This window comes from Manis pentadactyla, chromosome 11, assembly GCF_030020395.1.
Source record: "Manis pentadactyla isolate mManPen7 chromosome 11, mManPen7.hap1, whole genome shotgun sequence".
In the NCBI taxonomy this organism is placed as follows: domain Eukaryota; kingdom Metazoa; phylum Chordata; class Mammalia; order Pholidota; family Manidae; genus Manis; species Manis pentadactyla.
The window spans coordinates 121,765,941-121,791,229 of NC_080029.1; the positions used below are offsets into that span (position 1 = coordinate 121,765,941).

General features: G+C 36.7%; 1 protein-coding gene and 1 pseudogene across 4 annotated transcripts in view; both read right to left on the minus strand.

Annotated features, from left to right (window-relative positions):
- EDC3 (enhancer of mRNA decapping 3) overlaps positions 1-25,289 on the minus strand; it is an 83,811-nt gene that overhangs the window by 38,091 nt on the left and 20,431 nt on the right. For all 4 annotated transcript variants that reach the window (XR_008992674.1, XM_057488979.1, XM_036907694.2 and 1 more), the window contains exons 2-3: positions 18,282-18,463; positions 15,267-15,586 (exon numbers count right to left, since the gene is read on the minus strand). Coding sequence is in view for 3 of the 4 variants with exons in the window: in XM_057488979.1 (XP_057344962.1) it covers positions 15,267-15,586; positions 18,282-18,445 (484 nt within the window). In the remaining variant the exon portion in view is untranslated. The remainder of the gene's footprint in view (positions 1-15,266; positions 15,587-18,281; positions 18,464-25,289) is intronic.
- LOC130679635 (tetratricopeptide repeat protein 9C-like) lies at positions 6,112-10,391 on the minus strand (annotated as a pseudogene).

Consider the following 25,289-nt stretch of genomic DNA (forward strand, 5'->3'; position numbering starts at 1 on the left):
TATATCAATGATACTTTAGTTAAAAAAAAAGATTCCTATAAAGAAACTACGTATAAAAGATAGTACTGATAATACAATCATATGTGAACATGAGAATGGGAGAGCTAACACTTTCCCTTTTCCTCTTATAGGCTTTCTTTTGCCAGCAAGGTTGTAAAAATCAATCTAATCAGACCTTAAGACAATGGTCTCCCAAATTAAAAAGTATCAAGGTTATGCCAAACATGAATCCATATGGACTATCACCTGATTAATTTCCCTCTAAGCATATGTTCTTTATCAGGAGCCTGCAAACTATAGCCCCAGGGCCAAATCCAGGCCACTGCCTGCTTCTATAAATAAAGTTTTATTGGCACACAGTCACACTCATTCGTTTACATATTATCTAAGGCTGCTTTTGTGCTACGAAGGCAAATTAAGTATTTGAGAGACCTAACAGCCTGCAAAGTTAAAATATTTAACATCTGATGCTTAACAGAAAAAGTTTGCTCACCCTGCTGTACATCATACTCTCAGAGGCATTGTTTTCAGCTATGACTGCCATTAAAATTAAAAAAATTTTTTGATTAACTGAACTTGGTACCAGTTCTCTGAATCTCTACTTCATTCAACGTATTAAGTACGTCATTAAACTACTGTCTTTGACTTCCACACGTGCCCTTTGTGATGCTGGATTAGAACTGTACAAACTACACTTTTCCCTCCTTAGGTGACTTCCTGTTAGGTTCCACCACCAGTACCATGTATCTGAAGAAATTAGAATGAAGGCGGGAGGGAGAAGGGATGCTCTCCTTGCTTGCTTGCTGTCTGCATCAGCACCGCCCTGAAGTGGGTTCCAGTCTCCAGCACGCACAGACAGAACCAGCCCCACTGCACTCCCCCAGAAGTACTGGCTGGCACCAGCTCGGTGAAGTCCCTGCTTTGAACTTGAAGGTTCTGATAACCCCGACCTCTTCCTTCTGTTTCACCTCCCTCAATGTCTTTTTGCTTTTTTAGTCTCCTAACACCTACTTAACAAGTTCCTCTACTAAATTTTTTTGAAATAAGACAATGTGGCTACTAATTTTCCTTAGTGGTATACCAGGATTTTTACAATTAATGACTCAAAGTTAATCATTCTGTTCTAAATAAATACTAACGCTTATTACGCAAAAAATATTTTGAACTATCAATAAAATACTCCTATAAAAACAGTTCATGTTTATCTAATCATTTTTTTGTTAAGGTATTACTGATACACTCTTATGAAGGTTTCACATGAAAAACAATGTGGTTCCCCAGCCAAAGATGACAGCAGAACAACGTAATTTACACTTTTTGCCAAGGGGAAAAATGTAAAATGTTATGCTGCCTTTGTGAAAAGTGTTTCAGCAAAGGTTCTTGTATAGAGGAATAGGAAATTTCAAAATAAAAAATTAAGTATGGAAAAAAAAAGAAAAACAATGTGGTTACTGCATTCACCCATACTGAGTCCCCCCCCCCACCCCACTGCGGTCACTGTCCATCAGTGCAGTAAGATGCCACAGAGTCACTACTTGTCTTCTCTGTGCTACACTGTCTTCCCCATGATCCCCCCACACCATGTACACTAATCATAATACCCCCTTGATCCCCTTTTCCCTCCCTCCCCCACCCCTCCTCTTTGGTAATTGCTAGTGCCTTCTTGGAGTTTGTGAGTCTGCTACTATTTTGCTCCTTCAGTTCTTTTCTTTGTTCTTATACTCCACAAATGAGGGAAATCATTTGGTACTTGTCTTTCTCCGCCTGGCTTATTTCACTGAGCATAATACCCTCTAGCTCCATCCATGTTGTTGCAAATGGTAGGATTTCTTTCTTATGGCTGAATAGTATTCCATTTTGTATATGTGCCACATCTTCTTTATCCTAATGGACACTTAGGTGGCTTCCATTATCTCGGCTATTGTAAATAGTGCTGCGATAAACATAGGGCTACATATGTCTTTTTAAATCTGAGAACTTGTATTCTTAGGGTAAATTCCTAGGAGTGGAATTCCTGGGTCAAATGGTAATTCTATATTTAGTGTTTTGAGGAACCTCCATACTGCTTTCCACAGTGGTCGAACTAATTTACATTCCCACCAGCAGTGTAGGAGGGTTCCCCTTTCTCTGCATCCTCACCAGCATTTGTTCCTAGTTTTTTCTATGTTGGCCATCCTGGTGTGAGGTGATATCTCATTGTGGTTTTAATTTGCATTTCCCTAATTAGCAATGTGGAGCATCTTTTCATGTGCCTGTTGGCCATCTGAATTTCTTCTTTGGAGAAGAGTCTGTTCAGATCCTCTGCCCATTTTTTAATAGGGTTATTTGCTTTTTGGGTGTTGAGGCATGTGAGTTCTTTATGTTTTGGATGTTAACCCCTTGCTGGATATGTCGCTTACAAATATATTCTCCCATATTGTAGGATGCCTCTTTGTTCTGCTGATGGTGTCCTTTGCTGTACAGAAACTTTTTAATTTGATGTAGTCCCATGTGTTCATTTTTGCCTTTATTTCCCTTGTCCAAGATGAGTTTAGGAAAAAGTTGCATGTTTATATTCAAGAGATTTTTGCCTACATTGTCCTCTAAGAGTTTTATGGTTTCATGACTTATATTCAGATCTTTGATCCCTTTTGAGTTTACTTTTGTGTATGGGGTTAGACAATAATCCAGTTTCATTCTCTTGCATGTAGCTGTCCAGTTTTGCCAACAGAAGTTGTTGAAGTGGCTGTCATTTCCCCATTGTATGTCCATGGCTCCTTTATCATATATTAATTTACCATATATGCTTGGGTTTGTATCTGGGCTCTCTGTTAGGTTCCATTGGTCTCTGGGTCTGTTGATGTGCCAGTAACAAATTGTCTTGATTATTGTGGCTTTGTAGTAGAGCTTGAAGTCAGGGAATATAATACCCCTAGATTTATTCTTCCTTCTCCAGATTGCTTTGGCTATTTGGGGTCTTTTGCGGTTCCATATGAATTTTAGAACTATTTGCTCTAGTTTGTTGAAGAATGCTGTTGGTATTTTGATAGGGATGACATTGAATCCATAGATTGCTTTGGGTAGGATGGCCATTTTGACAATATTAATTTTTCCTATCCATGAGCACGGGATGTGTTTCCATTTATTGGTACCTTCTTTAATTTCTCTTATGAGTGTCTTGCAGTTTTCAGGTATAGGTCTTTCACTTCCTTGGTTAGGTTTATTCCTAGGTATTTTATTCTTTTTGATGCAATTGTGAATGGAATTGTTTTCCTGATTTCTCTTTCTGCTAGTTCATCATTAGTGTATAGGAATGCAACAATTTCTATGTATTAATTTTGCATCCTGCAACTTTGCTGAATTCAGATATTATAGACCTAGTAGTTTTGGAGTGGATTCTTTAGGGTTTTTTATGTACAATATCATGTCATTATCTAATTATTTTTAATTTGTAAAGTTAAAGACCTTTTTGAACTATAACAAAGATACAGAGAAACAGCTTATAGCTTCAATTCTAAAATCTCAGACATGCATCAAAAGTAAACACAGATACAAACACTAGTGCAGATATTAAAGAGCTGATCTTTCTCCCAGTGGGGATGAAAATCTTAATTGACCTGAGCTCAAAGTAGACAAATAAGACTAAAAAGGACTAACAAACCAGATTCTGTGTTGTCTCTTATACAACATAGATTAGACATCTAGAAAGAACAATCCCTTTACAGAGATCGAGTGTTCAAATCACAAAGCCAATCCTCCAGTCATTGCTGATACCAGTGGGCAACAGCTTAGCTATAAAGAAACTGAAAACAAAGCAAAAAACAACATTATTAGAGGTGGAAAATACTTTAAAAAGTAAGTCAAGTTCTTCTTGTCCTTCTAATCCTTTTTAATTTGTAAAGTTAAAGGCCTTTCTGAACTGGATTCACTCCAGAGAGTAAAAAAAAAGATGCATCTGGGTTTCATCGGCTCATGAAGTGTATCGCTGTTCTTTGTTTTTGTTTTATACCACTTTGTTGAGGTATAGTTTTCAAAAACCTGCATGTTTAAATGTACATAATTTGATGAGTTTGGACATATGCATACACCTGTGATGCATGACCACAATCAAGATAATAAACATATCCACCACCTCCCAATCACCCCCAAAAGCCAATGACTCGCATTCTATTCTAATCAAATACTAATTTTTAATAAACAAAGGTACTCTGAACTATTGAACCATATTTTGAACCAGTAAAATAGTTCACATTTATTTAATCCTTTTTAATTTGTACTTTTATGTCTCTACCTAATGTATATAAGTATGGAAGAAGTCAGTAAGTTGCTAAGCTAATCAAGAGTTCTTACCAATGTCATAAAAAATGTTTAGTTCTGAAGAAGGAGGTACAAGAACCCTAATGAAATAGTATCAATATTATGAGTCAAATAGTTCATGATTATTTTAAGGCACTACTTAGGCAAAAGCTTAATTCCATCAAGCTGACTACAGCTTATTTGGAAGGAGGGAATGGTCTACATGAGTGTCTTCATTTCAGTCAACTGCATTTATAATTACACCACTGCTCTCCGAATCCAAAATACCATTTCATTCATGAGAGTATCTAATCAGCATTTTTCTGTATTCATTCATTCAAAAAATTTTTATTAAGCATCTGCTATCTACTGGGATCTGTACTAGGTACTGGGGAATCAACAGTGAACACTATCAATATAACCCCACTCCTATACTTACCCCTATAACTATCATTCCAAATCATTCCTGAAGACTCAATAATCAAGTTACCTGCATTTTCCACTATGGCACTTCCAAAAGGCCCTTGCAATAGGTAAGCAATTTTAACTTTTTTTCTCTGTTAGCAGACTCTGCTGTTGCCTATCCAACATCCAGATTCCCTTAACTTCAGAACAAACCCTTTGTTTTTGTTCAGATAGATAACTTCCTCTCAGGTAATGAAGCTGATTAATTTCTAGTAATCATGGTGGTGCTCATGCCAACAGCTGATTTAAGTAAGCATGGGCATCTGACACAATACTGGCCAAGAAGACATGATGTGGCAAGGGTCAGGGGGAGGAAGATCTTGCAGCAGTTTCTCATAAAGGTTTCCTCACTTCTAAAGCACCTCCGGTTCTCAATCAGGGGCAGTTCTGACAATGTCTAGAGACATTTTTGGTTGTCACACTGGTGGTAGTTAGGCAGTGCGACTGGCACCTGGTAGGTAGAGTCCAGGGAGACTCTAAGCATTCTACAGCACATAGGGAAGTCTCCCACAACAGCAAACTGAACTGACCCAAAATATTAAGAGTACTGAGGTTGAGAAACCCTTTTAAGATGATCTGCTGGAAGAAACCATGTCTTTTCTCCCTCAAAAGAATGGTAAGTCTGACAAAGACACAAGGAACTGCTAGAGCCAAACTATAAATTTGAAGATGAAGCTACACACAAAGGACAGCTTCTAAGAAATAAGGCTAAAGCCCTGACTGTTCTCTATCTGGAAATGTCCAACCTCTGGACTGACTGTGACATAATTTCTTTATTATCTGAACCACTGAGTAGGGTTTTCTATTACAGCAACATCATCTTAACAGATGTAATATACCTAGTACTTTACCATTTTCCAGGAGCTTTTTTACAACAATTACTTCATTAATTATTATAACACTCTAAGGTATTTTAAGGAATTAGAAAGGTGTGAAAATACTTAAAGATTACTGTCAACAGTCATTTATTAGCTGAGAGTAAAGGAAAGAAATATATGAAAGACTCCACCCCAAAGAACCCATGTGCCTGCCACTGTCTTACTTAGGCTTTGATGTATACATTATCTCAGTTCATCTCCAAAACAACCTGATTCAAATTATCATTCTACAAACGAGGAAACTAAGGGTGCTCCAAATTTACATAGCTAATAAATGTCTGATTAGAATTTGAACTTTGATCTACCAGATTCCAAATTCCACACTATTCCCACATACAAAAAAACAGAAACAAGAGTAGGAAAACCATGTAACTCTCACAGGCACAGGCAGTTACAAGAACTAACAGTTAAAAGAACCCGAAAACAAGGAATTCAAAAGCAACAGGTAACATGTATTCCTTTTAAAAAAATAACTTGTTAACAAATTCTCATAGTAAACAATGCATAAGATATATATAAAATTGCAAATACTTAACATTTTGACATATGTTTTCCTTTTAGTAAAAAAATGCATCCATCTTATAAAGTTCTATACCCTCCATTCTGGCTTAGGAGCTCCTTCCTGTTTTGTAAAGATTTCTCCAAGTATCTTATTTTTTATAGGATTTTTTATATATATCATACAATATTGATATACAGCATAGCTACTGATGACCTTTTCAACTATTTCTCATTTTTAATGTTACAGACTCAGCCCAAACACAGTCTTTGATTACTCCAGCTGAAAAATCAATTCCATCTGATCACCCGCAGCAGTGTGGGTACCATCCATCTAGCACTTACCCTCTACTAGCTGCTTTGTTCTGTAGTTATTGGCATTCTTTTTTTTTTAACATTTTTAAATATTTTGTTTTTTTCATTCATGTAGGAGATAGCTTATTGTAACATCAAGTCATTAGAAAAAAAAAGAAAGCAAGCAAAACCAGCCCCAAACAAAAAAACATGCAACCATGACATAATTTGTCAACAATCTAGGCTTAGAAATTTAAGAAGCTTGGAAGAAGAATAAAATACTCTACTTTTGTTAGTTCTGTCCTTGGACTTAGATTATTTGGTAGAGAATCTTTTTGTTGTAAGCTGATGGTTTTACTATTTAAGGGTACAGGGAGGGAGATACAAAGAGGAGCCTAGCTCACTGGGAGAGGGGAGTGTTACATAAAGGGAGAATAATTCATTTACACTTGGCAGGACTAAGGTTTTTCTCCTAAAATTTGTGGTTATAGGATGGCTAAGGACATAGGGCTCCTCACTTCCACTCACAAAGGCAAAGGCAGTGCCAAATGGTCTCATCTACTCTGTAGAATTCATACATTGTGGACACTGTTCACAATGAGTGTGCAGAAAGACAAAGGTTGACCTACGGAGCCATGACCACACCAGATCTGCAGCCTGCACCTGTGCCCAACAAGCTTCAAGAAAGTTACATGAGGTATTTAAAAGGCACTAAGGAAGGAGAACCCTTCCTGATTATTTCCATTCTTTGTAAGGAACTGAGCTCTTACAAAATACAAGGTGACAGGTAAAGAATAGATTTATGTTTTTATCCTGCTCTTACAGTAATGTTTCTATAAGACTTGGTAATCTGTTTTTCCTATGTTTTTTAGAGAAATGAGCATACTACAGATATGCACCTACTAAAAATTTAAATGCTTCCTTGGGTGTTTTTTTGGCATGAGGGCTGAAAAGTTATTACATAACTACTTAAATGTTTGACTCTAGATGTTTTAAGACAGAAGCATTTAATGAAAAATAAATATGTATATTATATTAATGATCTGAGTAACAGAAATTACCAAAAGAAATAATAGGAACCAGATAGTTTTGTAGGGGAAAAAGAATCTGATTGTACATAGAATATTAAGAAAAAAATATGGAATCAATCAAAAACAGTTAATTTCAAATCTTCCATTTAAGCCATGTAGGCCAATTTATAACTGTCTAGTTTCACAAAAAAGTATGTATTTCTCTGTTTGGGGCCTGTATGACTTTGGCTTCGGGCATCTGAGGAAACAAAGGAAGAGACTCCTTTCTGCCTACCGTATTATTTCACCCTCTGCTAGCCTCTGCTGTATATGAATACATCTAACAATATCCACCGCTAAAATCTATGCCACAGATATGACTGGTCCCACCCACAGCTGATGAATGTTTTCTGGTTTTATTTCTCAAGGCAAATGTCCCCCGAGACACTATGTATTAAAGGCTTATATAAACACATAGATGGATAGGCAAAATGAGACACCGAGTGTGTAAGTGGCAAAGTCTGTGCAGAACTAGACACAGAAATCCACTGGGTCAGAGGTATGGGGTTAGTTTCTCTTGCTGAGGCTCAGGTTCCCCGCCAGTGGGTCTTTATGGTTCACCTAAGTTCAGGTGGAGGAGCATCGTTCTTCCTGTTAACCAAACATGCCCAGGAACAGCTGCTGCTCTTTCCCATGGAAGCTACTGAGCTCCTCCTGTGTCAGCTGGAGGTACGGCCAGACACTGGCGTCCTTTGGCTGCCTATGGACAGCAGTCAGGAGGTAGTGCCGGGCCTGGTCATAGTCCTGCAGATGGAAAAAGGCCACTCCAGCCCTATACAAGGCCTTGGCATTATCAGGATGTCGTTCCAGGACTTTCTGACTGTGCTCTTTCACTCATTCATAGTTGACTGGCTCCATCTGAAGGAGACAGGCAGCCAGATTTTGTAGCAGTCTGTCTGGGCCATGCAGCGTGTTTTCTTGTTCAGGTGTGAGGGCTGGGCCCTGAGGTCCTAGATTAGGTATCGGGGAGGGCAGACTTGGATCCAGACCCCGCAGCTGAACAGAGCTCGATGGTACCTACTCACAGCATCTCGGTGCTTCCCTTCCCGGTAACGCTGGTGCCCTTTCTCCTTGTACAGCTGAGCCTCCTGCAGGTGCTTCTCCATAACTCTGTAGCCAAGTGCTTATAGCCCCTTCTTCTCTCTGCAGTATTCTTCAATCTGTGGAATTGTGGGAAACTAATCAAGGAGAAGATCAGTTATTGGCATTCTTATGCTAATTCCTCAAGTAGCTTGTAAGCCAACAGAAGGCAGAACCATGTCATTCAGACCTGTCACCCAACACTATGCCTGGTCTACCGTAAGTACATAAATCTCTGCTGAATTAAGAAATAAAACAGCCATATCAAAAAACAAACCAAAACACCCAAACAGCAAAAGTTGAGTCTGAAGAGGTTATAAAAGAAAAGGCAATTTGAGATTAACTATGAGAAAGGGAACAATCAAAAAGTACGCCAAGCATATTGCGTGACTGAAAAGGACAGGAAGAGGAAGTCAACAATAATACAAGAAGGCGTATGAGGCAAGACCTTCAGAGGAAAGTAGTTCAGTCATGTCCAGTACGAAATGACAATGAGCTATCCCAGACCTATCACAATAACAGATGAAGACAAGCAATTAATCAATAGGAGAGCAGACAGGGTAAAGTAAAAGCAGCCAAATGCGAAAACATTTTCAGTTTAACCATAGGACTCTACAAACATCACTTGTAACCAAACCCAGAGTTATGTCTTTAAAAGATACCAGGAATTTCCTCATGTTCCCTCTAAATACAGATCTTCCGTTCATTCATTTGACAAACATACAAGGTCCAGCTATGTTCCAAATATTGTCAGAAAAGCACAGAGTGAAAAATTTTGAAGAGGAAATACTGACATCACAGGGTCAGCAAGAAAAAGATGAGAGACTATTTAAAAAATAGAAAAGCAGGCTAACATGCTCAGTTGTTTCTTACTCGTCCCCTTCCTCATACTTTAATACAAATATGGGAAGTCCTGGATGAATAAGCTATCTCAGTATTTGGCTTACTCAGCCCAAAGGACCTGACTCTGTATTAAACCTGCCTTTGGCCACTGAAAGAGAAAAGCACTTTCCTTGGAAAAGATAAACGGTGCTCCTGGATTTCTTTACCTTTCAATTTACAAGGGCCAAGTATGTGTTAAGACTAGAGGTTGGCCGCCTTCCTGTGCCATTTTGCTGCCAGCCTTTGGCACAGAAGCTGTTTGGCCAGGATAAATTATAACAAACCCATTGTTGTGTAACCCTCAGTGCCACTTATTTATTGGGTTTTGTCACACACATATTGTAAAGGAGAACTTTGTCCTGCACTTGGCACGCTAAAGAGCACCTGAAGGTCAAACTACAAATGTTTTAATGCCGGACTCAACAAGCCTCGTGAGGAGGTGCCTAAGAGAATCTGGGACCTTTTTTCCAACTCCCAAATTTTAGGTTCTAGTAATTAGTCAACTTCTTGAGCTCCAAAAGCAGCACCAGGGTTTTTAAGTCTGTTGGATATATAAAACACACCCAAAGAGGTTAAGAAGTCACAATATAATCATGAAAACTTGCCAAAAAATAGCTTTCTGACCTCAGATGGTAGGATCACTGCTACACTGAACAGACCTATATCCTTAGAAGGCCTCAAGTGGTTTCTCTCTGCTCTCTGGGAACTCAAGTGTGTCCCCTCTGCTCCCCAGTAATGATGTTCCGTTTACCTACTTGACAAGTGTTCTGAGTGGTCAGTTCAATGACCAAGATGACAGAAACGACTCTTTATAACATGCTCCCTCCAGCCCAAAGGAAGAGATTAAAATTGCTTGTGCGAAATTTCTCATCAATATTGGATTAGGTAAACAGAACCAAAAAATCCTTCCACAGTTCATTACCAACCTTGAAAGAACACTTAAAAGCCAGAATTTTTTTTTTTTTGAGAGGGCATCTCTCATATTTATTGATCAAATGGTTGTTAACAACAATAAAATTCTGTATAGGGGACTCAATGCACAATCATTAATCAACCCCAAGCCTAATTCTCAACAGTCTCCAATCTTCTGAAGCATAATGAACAAGTTCTTACATGGTGAACAAGTTCTTACATAGTGAATAAGTTCTTACATGGTGAACAGTGCAAGGGCAGTCGTCACAGAAACTTTCGATTTTGATCACGCATCATGAACTATAAACAATCAGGTCAAATGTGAATATTCGTTTGATTTTTATACTTGATTTATATGTGAATCCCACATTTCTCCCATATTATTATTATTATTATTACTTTTAATAAAATGAAAAGCCAGAATTTAAGAGATTATAGTCCTACAGCTTTACAAATCTACTAGCTTCAACATCAAGAAAATTCTATTTATAGATCTCTAATGAGAAAAATGCTCCATTTTGTCGTTCATCAATGAAATAGAAAACTAATTTATTTCCTTGGAATATCTGTCAGTATCTGGCAGACCTTTCTATTCAGCTTGCAGAGTTCACTGAACAGAGAAATAAATGAACTCTACCTTCTTCCACAAACCAATCCTCATCTCATCATCGAATGCCCAGGTCACAGACATTCTGGAAGAGAAATCTGACACACAGGTGATCAAGGTCAACATCAAAGTCATTAAGCATGTTCACTATACATACCCTTGATGTGATATGATGAAAATGACACTTTATCTCTGTGGTCTTCATCCCCAAAACACATGACCCAAAACATCCAATACCAATTGAGGGATATTATACAAAATACCTAACCATAACTGATCAAAACTGTCTAGGTCATCAGAAAAAAAGGAAGTGTTTAAAACCTCAGAGCCAAGAAGAGACATGACTACTAAGTGTAATGTGAGAGTCTGTAACAAGGACATTAGGTGAGAACAAAGACAATCTAAATAAAATACAGACTTTAGTTGATAATGTATCAATGTAGGTTCAGTAATTGTAACAAATATACAATAGTAATGTAAGATGTTTATAATGGGGGGGGAATATGTAAGAAAAAATATTTTTTTTGCTTAAAATTGCTTATGTACCTCCTAGTACATGACAGATAATACACTGCTTGAATATTTGAACTTTTAACAAACAAGTCAATATTTCTGGTAAGGAAAAAAGGTTTATTTTTTAAAAGAAGAATAAAGCAACTTAAGTAGAGAAGGTTAAAGTAGAAATGGAAAGAGTCATTTTCTATCCAAGCATTCTACAGGTTTTCAAAGGATGCAGAAGAAGTAACAATTTAATTTCAGTCTCAGGTTTTCAGTCATTGTGAGTTCAGATAGTTACTTAAGAAGGGAAGTGCCTGGAAATACATTTTTTTAACTTCAAAACTTCAATATCCAAAAGACAAACAACAACAAATGTTGGCGAGGCTGTGGAGAAAGGGGAACCCTCCTACACTGCTGGTGGGAATGTAAACTTGTTCAACCATTGTGGAAAGCAGTATGGAGGTACATCAAAATGCTCAAAACAGACTTACCATTTGACCCAGGAATTGCACTCCTAGGAATTTACCCTAAGAATGCAGCAATCAAGTATGAGAAAGATCAGTGCACCCCTATGTTTATCGCAGCACTATTTACAATAGCCAAGAATTGGAAGCAACCTAAATGTCCATCGATAGATGAATGGATAAAGAAGATGTGGTACATATACACAATGGAATACTACTCAGCCATAAGAAAAGGGCAAATCCAACCATTTGCAGCAACATGGATGGAGCTGGAGGGTATTTTGCTCAGTGAAACAAGCCAAGCAGAGAAAGAGAAATACCAAATGATTTCACTCATCTGTGGAATATAAGAACAAAGGAAAAACTGAAGGAACAAAACAGCAGCAGAATCACAGAACTCAAGAATGGACTAACAGGTACCAAAGGGAAAGGGACTGGGGAGGATGGGTGGGTAGGGAGGGATAAGGGGTGGAGAAGTAGGGGGGTATTAAGATTAGCATCCATAGCGGGGTGGGAGAAAGGGGAGGGCTGTACAACACAGAGAAGACAAGTAGTGATTCTACAACAGGTTGCTACGCTGATGGACAGTGACTGTAAAGGAGTATATAGGGGGGACCTGGTATAGGGGAGAGCCTAGTAAACAAAGTATTCGTAAGTATTCGTCATGTAAGTGTAGATTAATGATTAAAAAAAAAAAAAAAATGCAGTTCCTATGTGGTGACCTCTAATGAGTTCTACACAATAATATAAAGGACATATAAAAGTGTAGGCAAAGGGTCTGTTTGTGTTTATACAGAGGATCAAAGCCTAATTTGGCTACCCCGAAAATGAACTAAGAAACGATATGAAAGAGAACTTCCAACATCAGCACTCTCGGGAAGACTCATGCCAGAAGATGATCATCAAAAAACCCCAACAAAGATCCACGCACTGCTACAGCTGTAGATGCACTCATCCCACCAGCTCCTGGACTTGCCATGGGAATGAAGGAGATATCTAAGCTGGCCTGTGCATACAGTAAAACAACAAATTTGACTGGATCTATACTGTTGGAACTCAACCAAGAATTAGGAGAACTGCAAATTGTAGCGCTCCAAAATCTTACAACTACAGACTATTTACTGTTAAAAGAACATATGGGATGTGAACAGTGCCCAGGAATGGGTTGTTTTAATTTGTCTGATTTTTCTCAAACTACTCAAATTCAGTTAGATAATAACCATCATATCATTGATAAGTTTTCACAAATGCCTAGGGTGCCTAACTGGTTTTCTTGGTTTCACTGGAGATGGCTGGTAATTACAGGTATGCTTTGGTTATGTAACTATACTCCTATTATGTTAATGTGTGTGCGCAATTTAAGTAGTAGCTTAAAATATATACATGCTGAAGTTACTCTACAAGAAGATATGTCAAAGAAATAATCAATCTTCCCATGTTTTCTCCCGCCTGCTACTTCTATAGCTTTTCTTCTTCCTTCCTAATTACAACGAATTCTTAAATAGAATTCGTGCCTCATATCAAATTTACCGAGTATCATAACTCCTCCAAGTGGTAAAGATACCTCAAGACAAATGCTGGGCATAGAAGCCACAGGGCATAAATATGCAAAGAAATAAAAAGCTAACCATTTCAAACAATAAGGCTTCTCTCTCACTTACCAACTTAACATTTCCCTGTGTGGCCCCGGAAGATGACTGGTTAGCCAGAGACGGGTAAGATTCCTCAAGGGAGGAACAACCTAAGACAGGCACAGTCGCTGGGGGGTCATCAGGTGAGAAATTGGGGATCAACAGAGGTGAGGCTTAGAACCTCACCCCCCCTGTTCTGAGAGAAATCTTCTGCATATGTGGATGTTTTATTGCCCTTGTCTAGCTTGGATTAACACATAGTCTACAGGCACACACCTGATCATCTACATTTGCTCTCTTACAACACTAAACTATGTTTTCTACCTTTATGTTGTATCTACCTACCACTTCAGCATCTTATTAAAAATAATAAAGAGAGAAATGTGGTATCCACATATAAATCAAGTATAAAAATCAAATGTGTATTCATATTTGAACTGACTGTTTATAGTTCATAATGCATGAGCAAAACCAAAAGTTTCTGTGATGACTGCCCTTGTACTGTTCACCATGTAACTTATTCACTATGTAAGAATTTGTTCTCCATGTAAGAACTTGTTCGTTATGCTTCAGAAGATTGGAGACTGACGAAAATTAGGCTTGGGGTGGATTAATGATTGTGCATTGAGCATTGACTCCCCTATACAGAATTTTATTGTTGTTAACAACCATTTGATCAATAAAAATGAGAGATGCCCTAACAACAACAACCAAGAAAAAGTACACACTTCCAATTGTAAAATAAATAAGCAACCGGGATGTAATGTATAGCATAAGGAATATAGTCAAAATATTGTAACAACTTGGTATGGTGATAGCTGGTACTTAGAATTATCATGTATATAAATGTTGAATCACTGTGTTGTACACCTGAAACTAATGTAATGTAATACTGTGTGTCAACTACCCTTCAATAAAAAATAATTATCTAAAAAAAAAAAAAAAAAAAAAAAAAAACTTCAATAGTTTATTCATGGAATCAGGCATTTTCAAAATTAAAAATATCGGCCCCCAACACAGGTGCCATATAGATTCTAGTGAATGTGTTAAAATTCATTGTTACATTATTTTAGTGAGTATGTTAAAGAGCATATCAGATTCTGGTGAATTAACTATGGTTCTACAATGAGCAAATGGCATTTAACAATTTGTCAGTACCAAACAAAACTGAACATCAACACACACCAGTGCATGCTCTCCTTGATGTGCCAGTAGGGACAGTGAATACAGCAAATAAAACACTGTCAGTCTGTCAGAAACCATAAGATCATAGAGATGTCTATGCCAGTCTCTTCCTCCCCTTTAACCGAGGATGGGAGCCAAATCACAGGAAGAAGTTATTCAAGAATCCCCGGGAATAGCCCAAGTGCAGGTTCAACTCAGACATCATCACCACCATCAGTGACCCGACCCATTAAGGACAACATCACTTTTGTCTGTGTAATCTCTAGGCAGATCACTGACTGTTCCTGAAGGAAGGGAAGTGGTGGGAGAGGGCAGGGAGTTGGTAGGAGTCTCTAGCAGTTCATTTCCTCTCCCTTAGTATCTTAAGGGAACAGCCCTGGAAAAAAAGACCCAGAATGTATTTCTCTGAAGGTCTGACAGTATCCTTTTCTAAGGATAATAAAGGACTTGTTTAAAGAACAGGAGAGATTAGAATTATAGACCTGAAACATCAAGTTAAGAAGAAATATTAATTTGATCCAACTTACAAGAGTTGTGCCGCCGACGGAAACTTTTGGACTGACTCAAGGAGTCCATGTGCCTGTCCACATAGCTCTTCGAGCACTGTTGCTGCTGCGGGGAGATGGCCACCTCCTGGCTCTTCACATCTGTCCTCTTAGGGATATTCTGAGGGGCACTGCTGGAAGAGGTTGGCTTCTTGACCAACTTTCCCGTGCCATTCTGATTGATACCCACTTGGTACCCAACACCAGAAGGGCCTAATTCTGTCTGAAGAAGGTCTCCAAAATGTTGGTTTTCTCCAGGACCTGGTATCTCCAGAATTTTTAATTCTGTAATGTCACCTGCCCTGAAATACACAAAAGAGTCCAAGTCTCAAAACTACAGTAATGTAACAGTGATGACACTGGGATCAATAGCAATCAGCTATACCTTGTAGGACTGCATTTCTTTTTTCTTTTATCCTTTTTTTAAATTGAAATATAGTTGACACACAATATTGTATTTGTTTTAGGAGTACAACATAGTGATCCAAAATTTATATTCATTACAAAATGATCACCACAATGTCTAGTTACCATACAAAGTTATTACAATATAATTGACTATATTCCCTATGCTGTGCTTTATATCCCTGTGACTTATTTTTTATAACTGGAAGTCTGTACCTCTTAATTGCAGGGCTGCATTTCAATGAATTATCAGAGGCAAAAACGAGGAAAGGTGGTAAAGCACTTGAAGACCAGGCTCAGCCACCAACTGACACAGCACTGGCCTTTAAAGAGGCCTTCGCCAATCACAAAACTATAGTTAGCATCTTATATTTCCAGAATGCTTAATGGCTCTTTTCAAGTACTCACTCCCTTCCTCATTCAGTGGGCATATGTGCAGTACTCACTATGTGGTAAGCCCCGTGTGAGGAATGGCATAGGTAGAGATGAAAAGCAACACATGCCCACAAAGAACTCACAGTCTGGTCAGAGAGAAAAATAAACTAATCAAAAGTGTTAAATACTATGACAGAAGTATGCATAGGGCACAAGAGAGCCCAAAAGCAAAATACATAAGTTAGTTTGGCAGAGATGGATAAAACACTTAGGCTAAGCCTGGGTGGGAAAAATAAGGGCTAGAAAACTAAGAGTTAGCCAAGCAGAATATAGCAGGGAAAGGGGCATCTTAGGCCAAGACTAAAATTGAGAAAACATGGCCCATTTGAGGAACTGCAAATGTTATGGAGTCACTAAAGGTAAAGATGCTTGTGAAAGGCCCTCAGGAAGTAAGGCTGTGGAGGTGATCAGAGGCCAGATGATAATCACAGTAGGTTTTTCTGGTGGTCATCAGGAAGCTGGAGAAACCAGAGGCAGGAGGGCCAGTCTGGGGACCAGGCAAGAAATAAGGGGATGAACAGGGCAAGTGACAATGCAAAGGGAGAGGGAGGATGAAACCAAGAGACACTTAGAAGACACAGGACTTAGTGACTGAACATGAGGATCAAAGAGAAAGAATTTATTATGATTCCTAAGTTTGTAACTTAGGTGAAAGGTGTCATTAGTCACCAATTAAGGGCAGATCTTTGGAAGAACAAATCTGCATGTAACATAATGAGTTCAGCTTTGAAAATCTTGAATTTAAGATATCTGTGGGATATCTGCTTGGAAATAACAAAGACAATTAAAATAAAGAGTCTGGAGCTCAGAGAATTGGTCTAAATTAGAGATTGGGGTCTCATTAAAGTGTACCTAAGAAGGTACACATGAGATTGTCTAAAGAGAATGCAGGCTGAGAAAAAAATTAAAAATTTTGAGTAAAACCAATCTTAAAAAAGTGAACAGAAGAAAAGGAACCTGAAAAAAAAAAAACACACAAAGGAATTAAAGAATATATAGAAGGAGGTGGCAAAGAAACTAAGAAAAGGGCATTTCAACCATTGGGGAACATCTGGCTAAGATTAGAATTGAGATACTGGCACTGAATTTGGCAACTAGGTCATCTGTAACCTTGGCAAGAATTAGTTTAGTAAGATGACAAAGTTAGAAAAAAGACGACAGTAAGGCAAGGAGGGACTACAAAATGAGGCCACAAAGGGAATGAAAGCAGACTACTCTGCCAATACCAACTCCTGTGGGTAGAAAGAGAAGGGAACTGACAGCACAATACCTAGTAGCAAAGGCAAGGGGTGTGTGGGCGTTGTTTTTATTACGTGGGAGGCGTGGGAATGTCAGAATACAAAGAGGAAAGAGACAGTATAAATAAAAGTTGAAGCTGAAGACACAAAAGAGATGGAGGAGGGTCTCAAAGGAGATAGGAAATACAGCATATAAAGCATACACGATACGCTTAGCCCTTGAACACAAAGGTTCTTTCTTCTACTGAGACTTCAGAGGAGGTAAGAAATAAGAATGGACACGCCTAAAGAAAAGGTTATGTGCAGGTACTGTTCAGAAAGTCAAGGAAGCTCTTGCCCCACAGTCTCTTTTTTTTTAAACATAAGAAAGAGAGGTTTTCTGCCAATTTGGTGAAAGGAGGGCTCTGAAGACAACTGAACTTGAGATCTGATGGCAAACACTAAAAAAAATACATTCTTATAACTGAGGACTTTCGCTACTGGCTACAGTTGTGCTCCTGGAGATAAAGTGTAATTTAAATTGACAAAGAGAGATATGTTTATACATGGGGGAAAATATCAATAAAGACCTTAGATGTAAGAAAACACAAGTAATAATGCAAAACTGAGAGAGAAAATCTGAAACCATAAAAGAAAACAAAGTTTATTCTGAATTTGACCCATTTAAATAATATAATATTGCATGCCTGACAGAGATAAGAAAAATGTTTTACAAATCCTGAATCATTAGCTAAAAGCTAATTACAACACAAAGTCTGCTGAAACAGCAGCTGGACTATAAGATCTAATACTGCAAATTCACCCCTTACAAGACTCTTCTCACAAGCAGTCCTATGCAAGAGAATACTGGCAATCAGACCTAGGTTCAGGCTCCACAGACCATCAAACTGAATTTGAAACAATCACTCAGGATACTCACCTGAAGGTGACTTCTGGCACGAGGCACTTCACTCCATTGTGGAAAGGCCGGGTAAGAGAAATGGTCTGGCTAACCTGATCCACTGCTGACACTCTTCCTTGATAGACACCCAAGCTATCTCCACAGTTGATGGACACAATACTGCCCAGCCAATCTGTAGCCATGTTTCAGGTGTGAGGCCACTGTGGAGAGAAGGAACCTTGAGAAACAGACAAATCTTTAATGAATTCAGCAAATATTATGTCACACCCTTAATTTAAGTAACAAGGCATGAAAAGTAAACTTTTTTTTCAGTAGGAGTATGCATATTAATGAAGTGATATCAATTTAATATACATAAAGATCTTATAATTACATCACATGTACTGGATAAAGACAGTATTTACCTAGACTCAAATCAAACAAACCATAACATAACCTCTTTTTAGCTTATTATATTTTAATGTATCTGCCATTAGAATGCCTCCAGACAGAATATATTAAGAAGAAATAATATATAAAAAATATATTGATAATGTTGGAGTAGCTCATAGCAGATTTGTCCCCTTGCTGATTATAATGATAAATGCTGGACACATTTAAAAAAAAAGCTTACTGAAGGAATTACAGAACACCACACCTAACAACTACATAAAATACATTCTTTTCAAGTCCACATGGAATGTTCACCGACATATGCTGGACCGTAAATAGTATCAATTCAACTCAAAGGACTGAAATTAGATAAGTATATTCTTTGTTGACACCAGAATAAATTTTAAGTTGATATTTAAAATACTCCCAAATATTTAGAAATTAAGCAACACATTCCTAAATAACCTATGGGTCAAAGAAGAAATCAAAAAGGAAGTAAGAAAATAGTTCAAACTCAATGATAATGAAACACAACTTACCAACATTTGTGGGATGCACTTAAAGGGAAATATACAGCTTTAAGTACTTATATTAGAAAAGAAGAAAGAAAGGTTTAAAACCAGTGATTGAAGCTTCCGTCTTAAGAAGCTAGGAAAAAAAGAGCAAATTATCCCAAAGTTACTAGAAAGGAAATAAAGGGTATAAATTAATGAAACAGTTAGAAAAATAAACAAAACCAAATATTAGCTCTTTGAAAATATTAATAAAGTTGATGAATCCCTAACTAATCAAGAAAAAGATAAAACACGTATTGACCATATCACAAATGAACAAGGGGACATCGGAGGCATTAAAAATATAATTTTATGCCTGTAAATTTGCCAACTTGGATGAAATAGAGAAAATTATCTGAAAGACAAAAGTTAACAAAACATATACAAGAAGAAAAAGAAAATCTGTAAATAGCTTTATATAAATCTTAAAAACTGAATCTGTCAAAAGAATGAGAAGACAAGCCATACACTAGGAGAAAATTTTGCAAAAAACTTATCTGACAAAGGGCTGTCAGATATAACAGCTTTATCCATAACAACCAATACTTGGAAGCAACAAAGATATCCTTCATGACTGAATGAATAAATAAACTGTAGTACTTCCAGACAATGGAACGTTATTCAGTGCTAAAAAGAAAAACAAGCCATGAAAAGACGTAGAGGAAACTTAAATGCTACTAAGTCAAAGAAGCCAACCTGAAAAGACTACATACTGTCTAATCCTAATCAAATGACCTTTTGGAGAAGGCAAAACTATGGAGACGGTAAAAAGATCAGCAGTTGCCAGGGACTGGGGACAGGACAAATAGAGCACAGGGCAATGAAACTATTCTGTATGATGATGGATACATTTGTCAAAACCCACAGAAAGCACAATATGAAGAGTGAAACCTAATGTAAACTAAGGACTCTGCGTGACAATGACTTGTTAGTGTATATTCATCAAATGCAATAAATAGTGACACTGTTGTGCAAGATGCTGATGCTGGGGTAGGCTATTCATGTGTAGGGGCAGTGAGTATATGGGAACTCTCTACTTTGTGCTCAATTTTGCTATGACCCTAAAATTGCTCTAAAAGATGACGAAAAATGATTGAATCTTCAAAACCTTTTCACAAAGAAAACTCCAGGCTTAGATGGCTTTACTGGTAAATTTTATCAAATATGTCCTTACAAAATAATGCCGATCTTATACAAACTTTCAGAAAACACAGAATGATACACTTCCCAATGCATTCACCAAGTCCTGCATAACCCTAATATGGAAAGCCTTACCAAAACACAACAACAACAACGTCCTGTACAGGTACAGACCAATTATCCTCAAAAAAACAATCAACAAATCAAATCCAGCAATATATTTTAAAAGGTACTGTATCATGATTATTTAGGTGTCTACTTCTAGAGTACAAGGTTGGTTCAATATTTTAGAAATCTGTAAATTCATTTTACCACAATAACAAAATTAATGAGAAAGTCATTTTTATCACACCAAATGGAGAAAAATTCTCCTGATACCAAAACCAAAGACAGTCTCAAAACAATCACCACCACCACCACCAAACAAAACTACAGAACCTCCCTCATGAGTTCAGAAATAAAATTCCTTCTCAAAATATCAGCCAACAGAATTCAACAACATACAAAAAGAATTATATACCATAATTAAATGAGGTTTAGTTCAAGGACACAATGCTAGTTCAGTACTAGAAAACCAACATAACCTATCATATTTATAGGCTAAAGAAGAAATATCACACAATCATAGCAACTGATGCAGAAAAGCATCTGACAAAATTCAATACCCATTGATAAAAACTCTCAGAAGAGCAATTTTATCAATTTAATGAAGAACGTCTACCAAAAACCTACAGTTAATAGTAAAAGACTGAATGCTTTCCCAGGATCAGGAACAAGGCAAGGATGTCCACTCTCACCAATCTTATTCAACATAGCACTGGAAGTTCTTGCAATAAGGCAAGAAAAAGAAACAGATGGCACACAGACTGGAAAGGGAAAAATCATACTGCCATCTACAGATGACATGATTGTCTACAAAAAAAATCCCAAAGATCTACAAAACTAATAAGCAAGTTCAGCAAGATCACAGATACAAGATACAAAAGTCCATCTTATTTTAATATACTAGCAATGATTTCATGGACACTGAAATTTTAAAGGCAATACCACTTACAATTGCTCAAAAAAAATGAAATACTAGGTGTAAATCTAACAAAACATGTACAGTATTTGTATGCTGAAAACTCTACAATGGTTACGAAAAGAATCAAAGACATAAATGGAGAGACATGTGTTCATGGATTGAAAGGTTCAACACAGTAAGTATGTTGATTTTCCCCAAATTAGTATAAGGATTAATGCAATTTCTATCAAAATCCCAGTAATAATTTTTTGTTAATATAGATAACATTACTCTAAAATTTATGTGGAAAGGCAAAGGTACTAAAATAGTTAAATCAATTTTGACTAGAAAATGGGAGGAATCATTTACCCAATTTCCAGAATTATTATATAGGTACAGTAATTAAGACTATGTAGTATTGACAGGAGGACAGGCACATAAATCAATGGAATGGAACAGAAAACCCAGAAATAGACCCACACAAATATGCTGAACTGATTTTTGACAAACTGCAAAAGTAATAATTCAATAGAGGTTACTTTTACAACAAATGTACTGGAGCAAATGGATATCCATCAGTAAAAAATGAAACTTGACCCAAGTCTCTTAACTTACATAAACACTTACTCAATTGAAACCAATGTAATATTGTATATCAGCTATACTTCAATTTAAAAAATATCAAATAAATAAATAAATTTACTCAAAATGGATCATGGACTTAAATGTAAATAAATTTACTCAAAATGGATCATGGATTTAAATGTAAATGCCAAACTGTAAAACTTTTAGGAAAAACGTTAAGAGAAACCTTTGGGACCTAGGGTAAAGCAAAGACTTCTTAGATTTGACACCAAAAGCATGATCCATAAAAAGAGAAACTAATCAGTGGGATTTCTTGAAGATTAAAAACTTTGTTCTACAAAAAACCTTGTTAGAAGGATTAAAAAACAAGTTATAGTCTGGGAGAAAGTATTTGCAAATGACATGTCTGACAAAGACAAAGGACTAGTACCTACAACATATAAAAAAACTCAAAAATAGTAAAAAAAAATCCAATAAAAATGGGCAAAAGACACAAAAAGACATTTCAACAAAGATATACAGATGGCAAACAAGCATATGAAAAGATGTTCAATATCATTAACCATTATGGAAATGCAAATTAAAACCAGAATAAGGTATCACTAGAACACGCACTAGAATGGCTAAAATAAAAAAGTGACACCACAAAACCCTGGCAAGGATGTGGAAAATCTCGATACTCATACACTGTATGATGCAGCCACTCTGGAAAACAACATGGCAATGTATAAAAAGCTAACTTTAAAATGCAACTTCTACATGACCCAAAAACTGTCATTTATCCCAGAGACAGGAAGACTTAAGTCCACACAAAAACCTGTACATAAACATTTATATCAGCTTTACTCCTAATAGCCCCTAACTAGAAACAACCTAGATGTCCTTCAATGGATGAACAGTTAAAACTGTGCTACATCCATACCATCAAGAAAAAGTGGAAAAAAAGAAAAAAGACCAACCCCAGAAGGGTACATTCTGTATGACTCCATTTGTGTAACATTTTTGAAATGACAAACTATAGAAATGGAGAAGAGATTAGTGGTTCCCAGGGGCTAGAGGAGTAGAGACAGGAGGGAAATAGGGATGACTATGAAAGGGCCGTATGAGGGATCCTCATGGTAATAGAAAAATTCTGTATCTTGACCATGTCAATATATTGGTAGTGACAATGTACTGCATTTTTGCAAAATGTTACCAATAGGGAAAACTGTGTAGGGTATATGGAATCTCTCTGTATTATTTCTTACCAATGTATATGAATCTATAATGATCGCAAGTAAAACATTTAATTTTAAAAAATCAATGTGTTCTACAACTTAACAAAATGAAGAAATCATGTATGAGTGTACCAATAAATGCACAAAGATAATCTGACAAAATTCAACACTGATTCAGGACTCAAAAGTTGGGGGTGGTGGTGGCATCTATGAAACAAGAACAGCTAACATATTAATGGTGACATAATGAATCCTTTTCCCCAAATACTGGACAAGGCAAGGATGCCCACTCTCACCATTTCTACTTCTGTTTTATTCTGTTCTATTGTAGGTCCCACCCAATGAAATAAAACAATAAATAAAATCATAAATATTAGAAGAAAATTATGTTTATTTATAAACTTTATGATTGTGTATATAGAAACCCTAAGGAATATGCAAAAAAAAGAAACCTACTAGAATTAATGAATTTAGCAAGGTTACAGGATACAGGCTCAATAAAAATAACTGTATTCCTTCCTTGTAATAGCAAAAATCAACTGAAATTTTAAAATACTACTTATGATATTAAAAAACAAAATATTTAGGAATAAATGTAATAAAAAATGTGTAGGACCTCTACAATGAAAACTATGAAAGACTCCAGAGAAAAATTTAAAAAGATCTATATAAATGCAGAGAATGTACTACATTCCTGAGTTGAAGGGCTTAATGTCAATTTTCCCCAAGGTGATCTATGGATCAAATAAAATTATCAATAAAAATCCCAGCCAAACTTTTTGGAGAAACTGAAAAACTGGTTCTAAAATACATATGGAAATACAGAATACTTAGAATAACCAAAACTATCAAGAAAAAGAAAACAAAGTAAGATGTTTATACTACCTTATTTAGAGTTTACTATAAAGCCACAGAAATCACTGTGGTATTGGTGCTCAGACAGACAAATAGATCAATGGGACAGAACAAAGTCTAGAAACAGACCCACACACATATGGTCAACTTACTTCTGATCAAGGTACCAAGATACATCAATGGAGAAACCAAAGTGTTTTTCAATAAATGGTGCTCGAACAAGTGGACATATATAAGAATAAACTTCTATTCTTATCCCACATCAAACACAAAAAATTAACTTGAAGTGAACTATCTAAAACATAAGAACTAAAACTAAAGCTACTAGGGAAACAAAAAATAGAGTATTTTAGTGACTTTGGGATAGAGAAAGATTTCTTAGACAAAACACAAATAAGTACTAATCAGAAAAGAAAGAACATGATAAGAGTTCATCAGAATTTAAAAGTTCTGCTCATCAAAAGTCACCATTAAAGAATACAAATTCTAAGAGGTGCAAAAAAGATGTGATAAGGCAAGCTGGGAGGCAATGAGAGACCATTTGAGAGAAAATGGTAATAACTTAAGACTAGGTAGAATCAATGGAGATGGAAAGAAACTGATGGATTAAGACCGGTATAAATGGTGGTTTGAATTCAGTGATGATTTAATATGGTAGATAAAAGAAAGGGGAAAACAATTCCCGTTAATAAAACATGAATGGAACACACAATCCCACAGCCTTTATACACACACCACTGCACTGTGTAACAGCAACAGCTAGCACTTACTGCTCAGGTAGCACTTACTGCACACTGTGTCTCAGGCACGAGCTATAACTCTAGGGCATTCTTTTACTTCAGTCCATATGACAACCTTATGAGGTAGCTATTTTACTATCCCATTTTATAGACGGGGAATTTGCAACACAGATTACAATGGTTATTTTAAATATTTGTAACTGCATAAAGTCAGCTTCTTAGTACAACAGCATATTTTCTAATTTTGTACACACTATTTCATTGGATTCATATATCAGAGTTTTCTTCTCAATGGACATTTAGTTAATTTCATTTTTCATAATTACAGTTAACACAGCAAGGATAAATTTATTTAGTGCTTGTCGTAAATTATTTTCCTAGGATAGGGCCTCAATCAGTTAAACAGTAAAATCACCTAGTTGATTACAATGTACCAGAGCAGAAAACTTCAAAAATTTATTGAAGTATAATTGACATATTTAGTTTCAGATGGGTAACGTTTCTATACATATGAATGCTCACCACCTAAGTGTAGTTATCGTCTGTCACCATACAAAGTT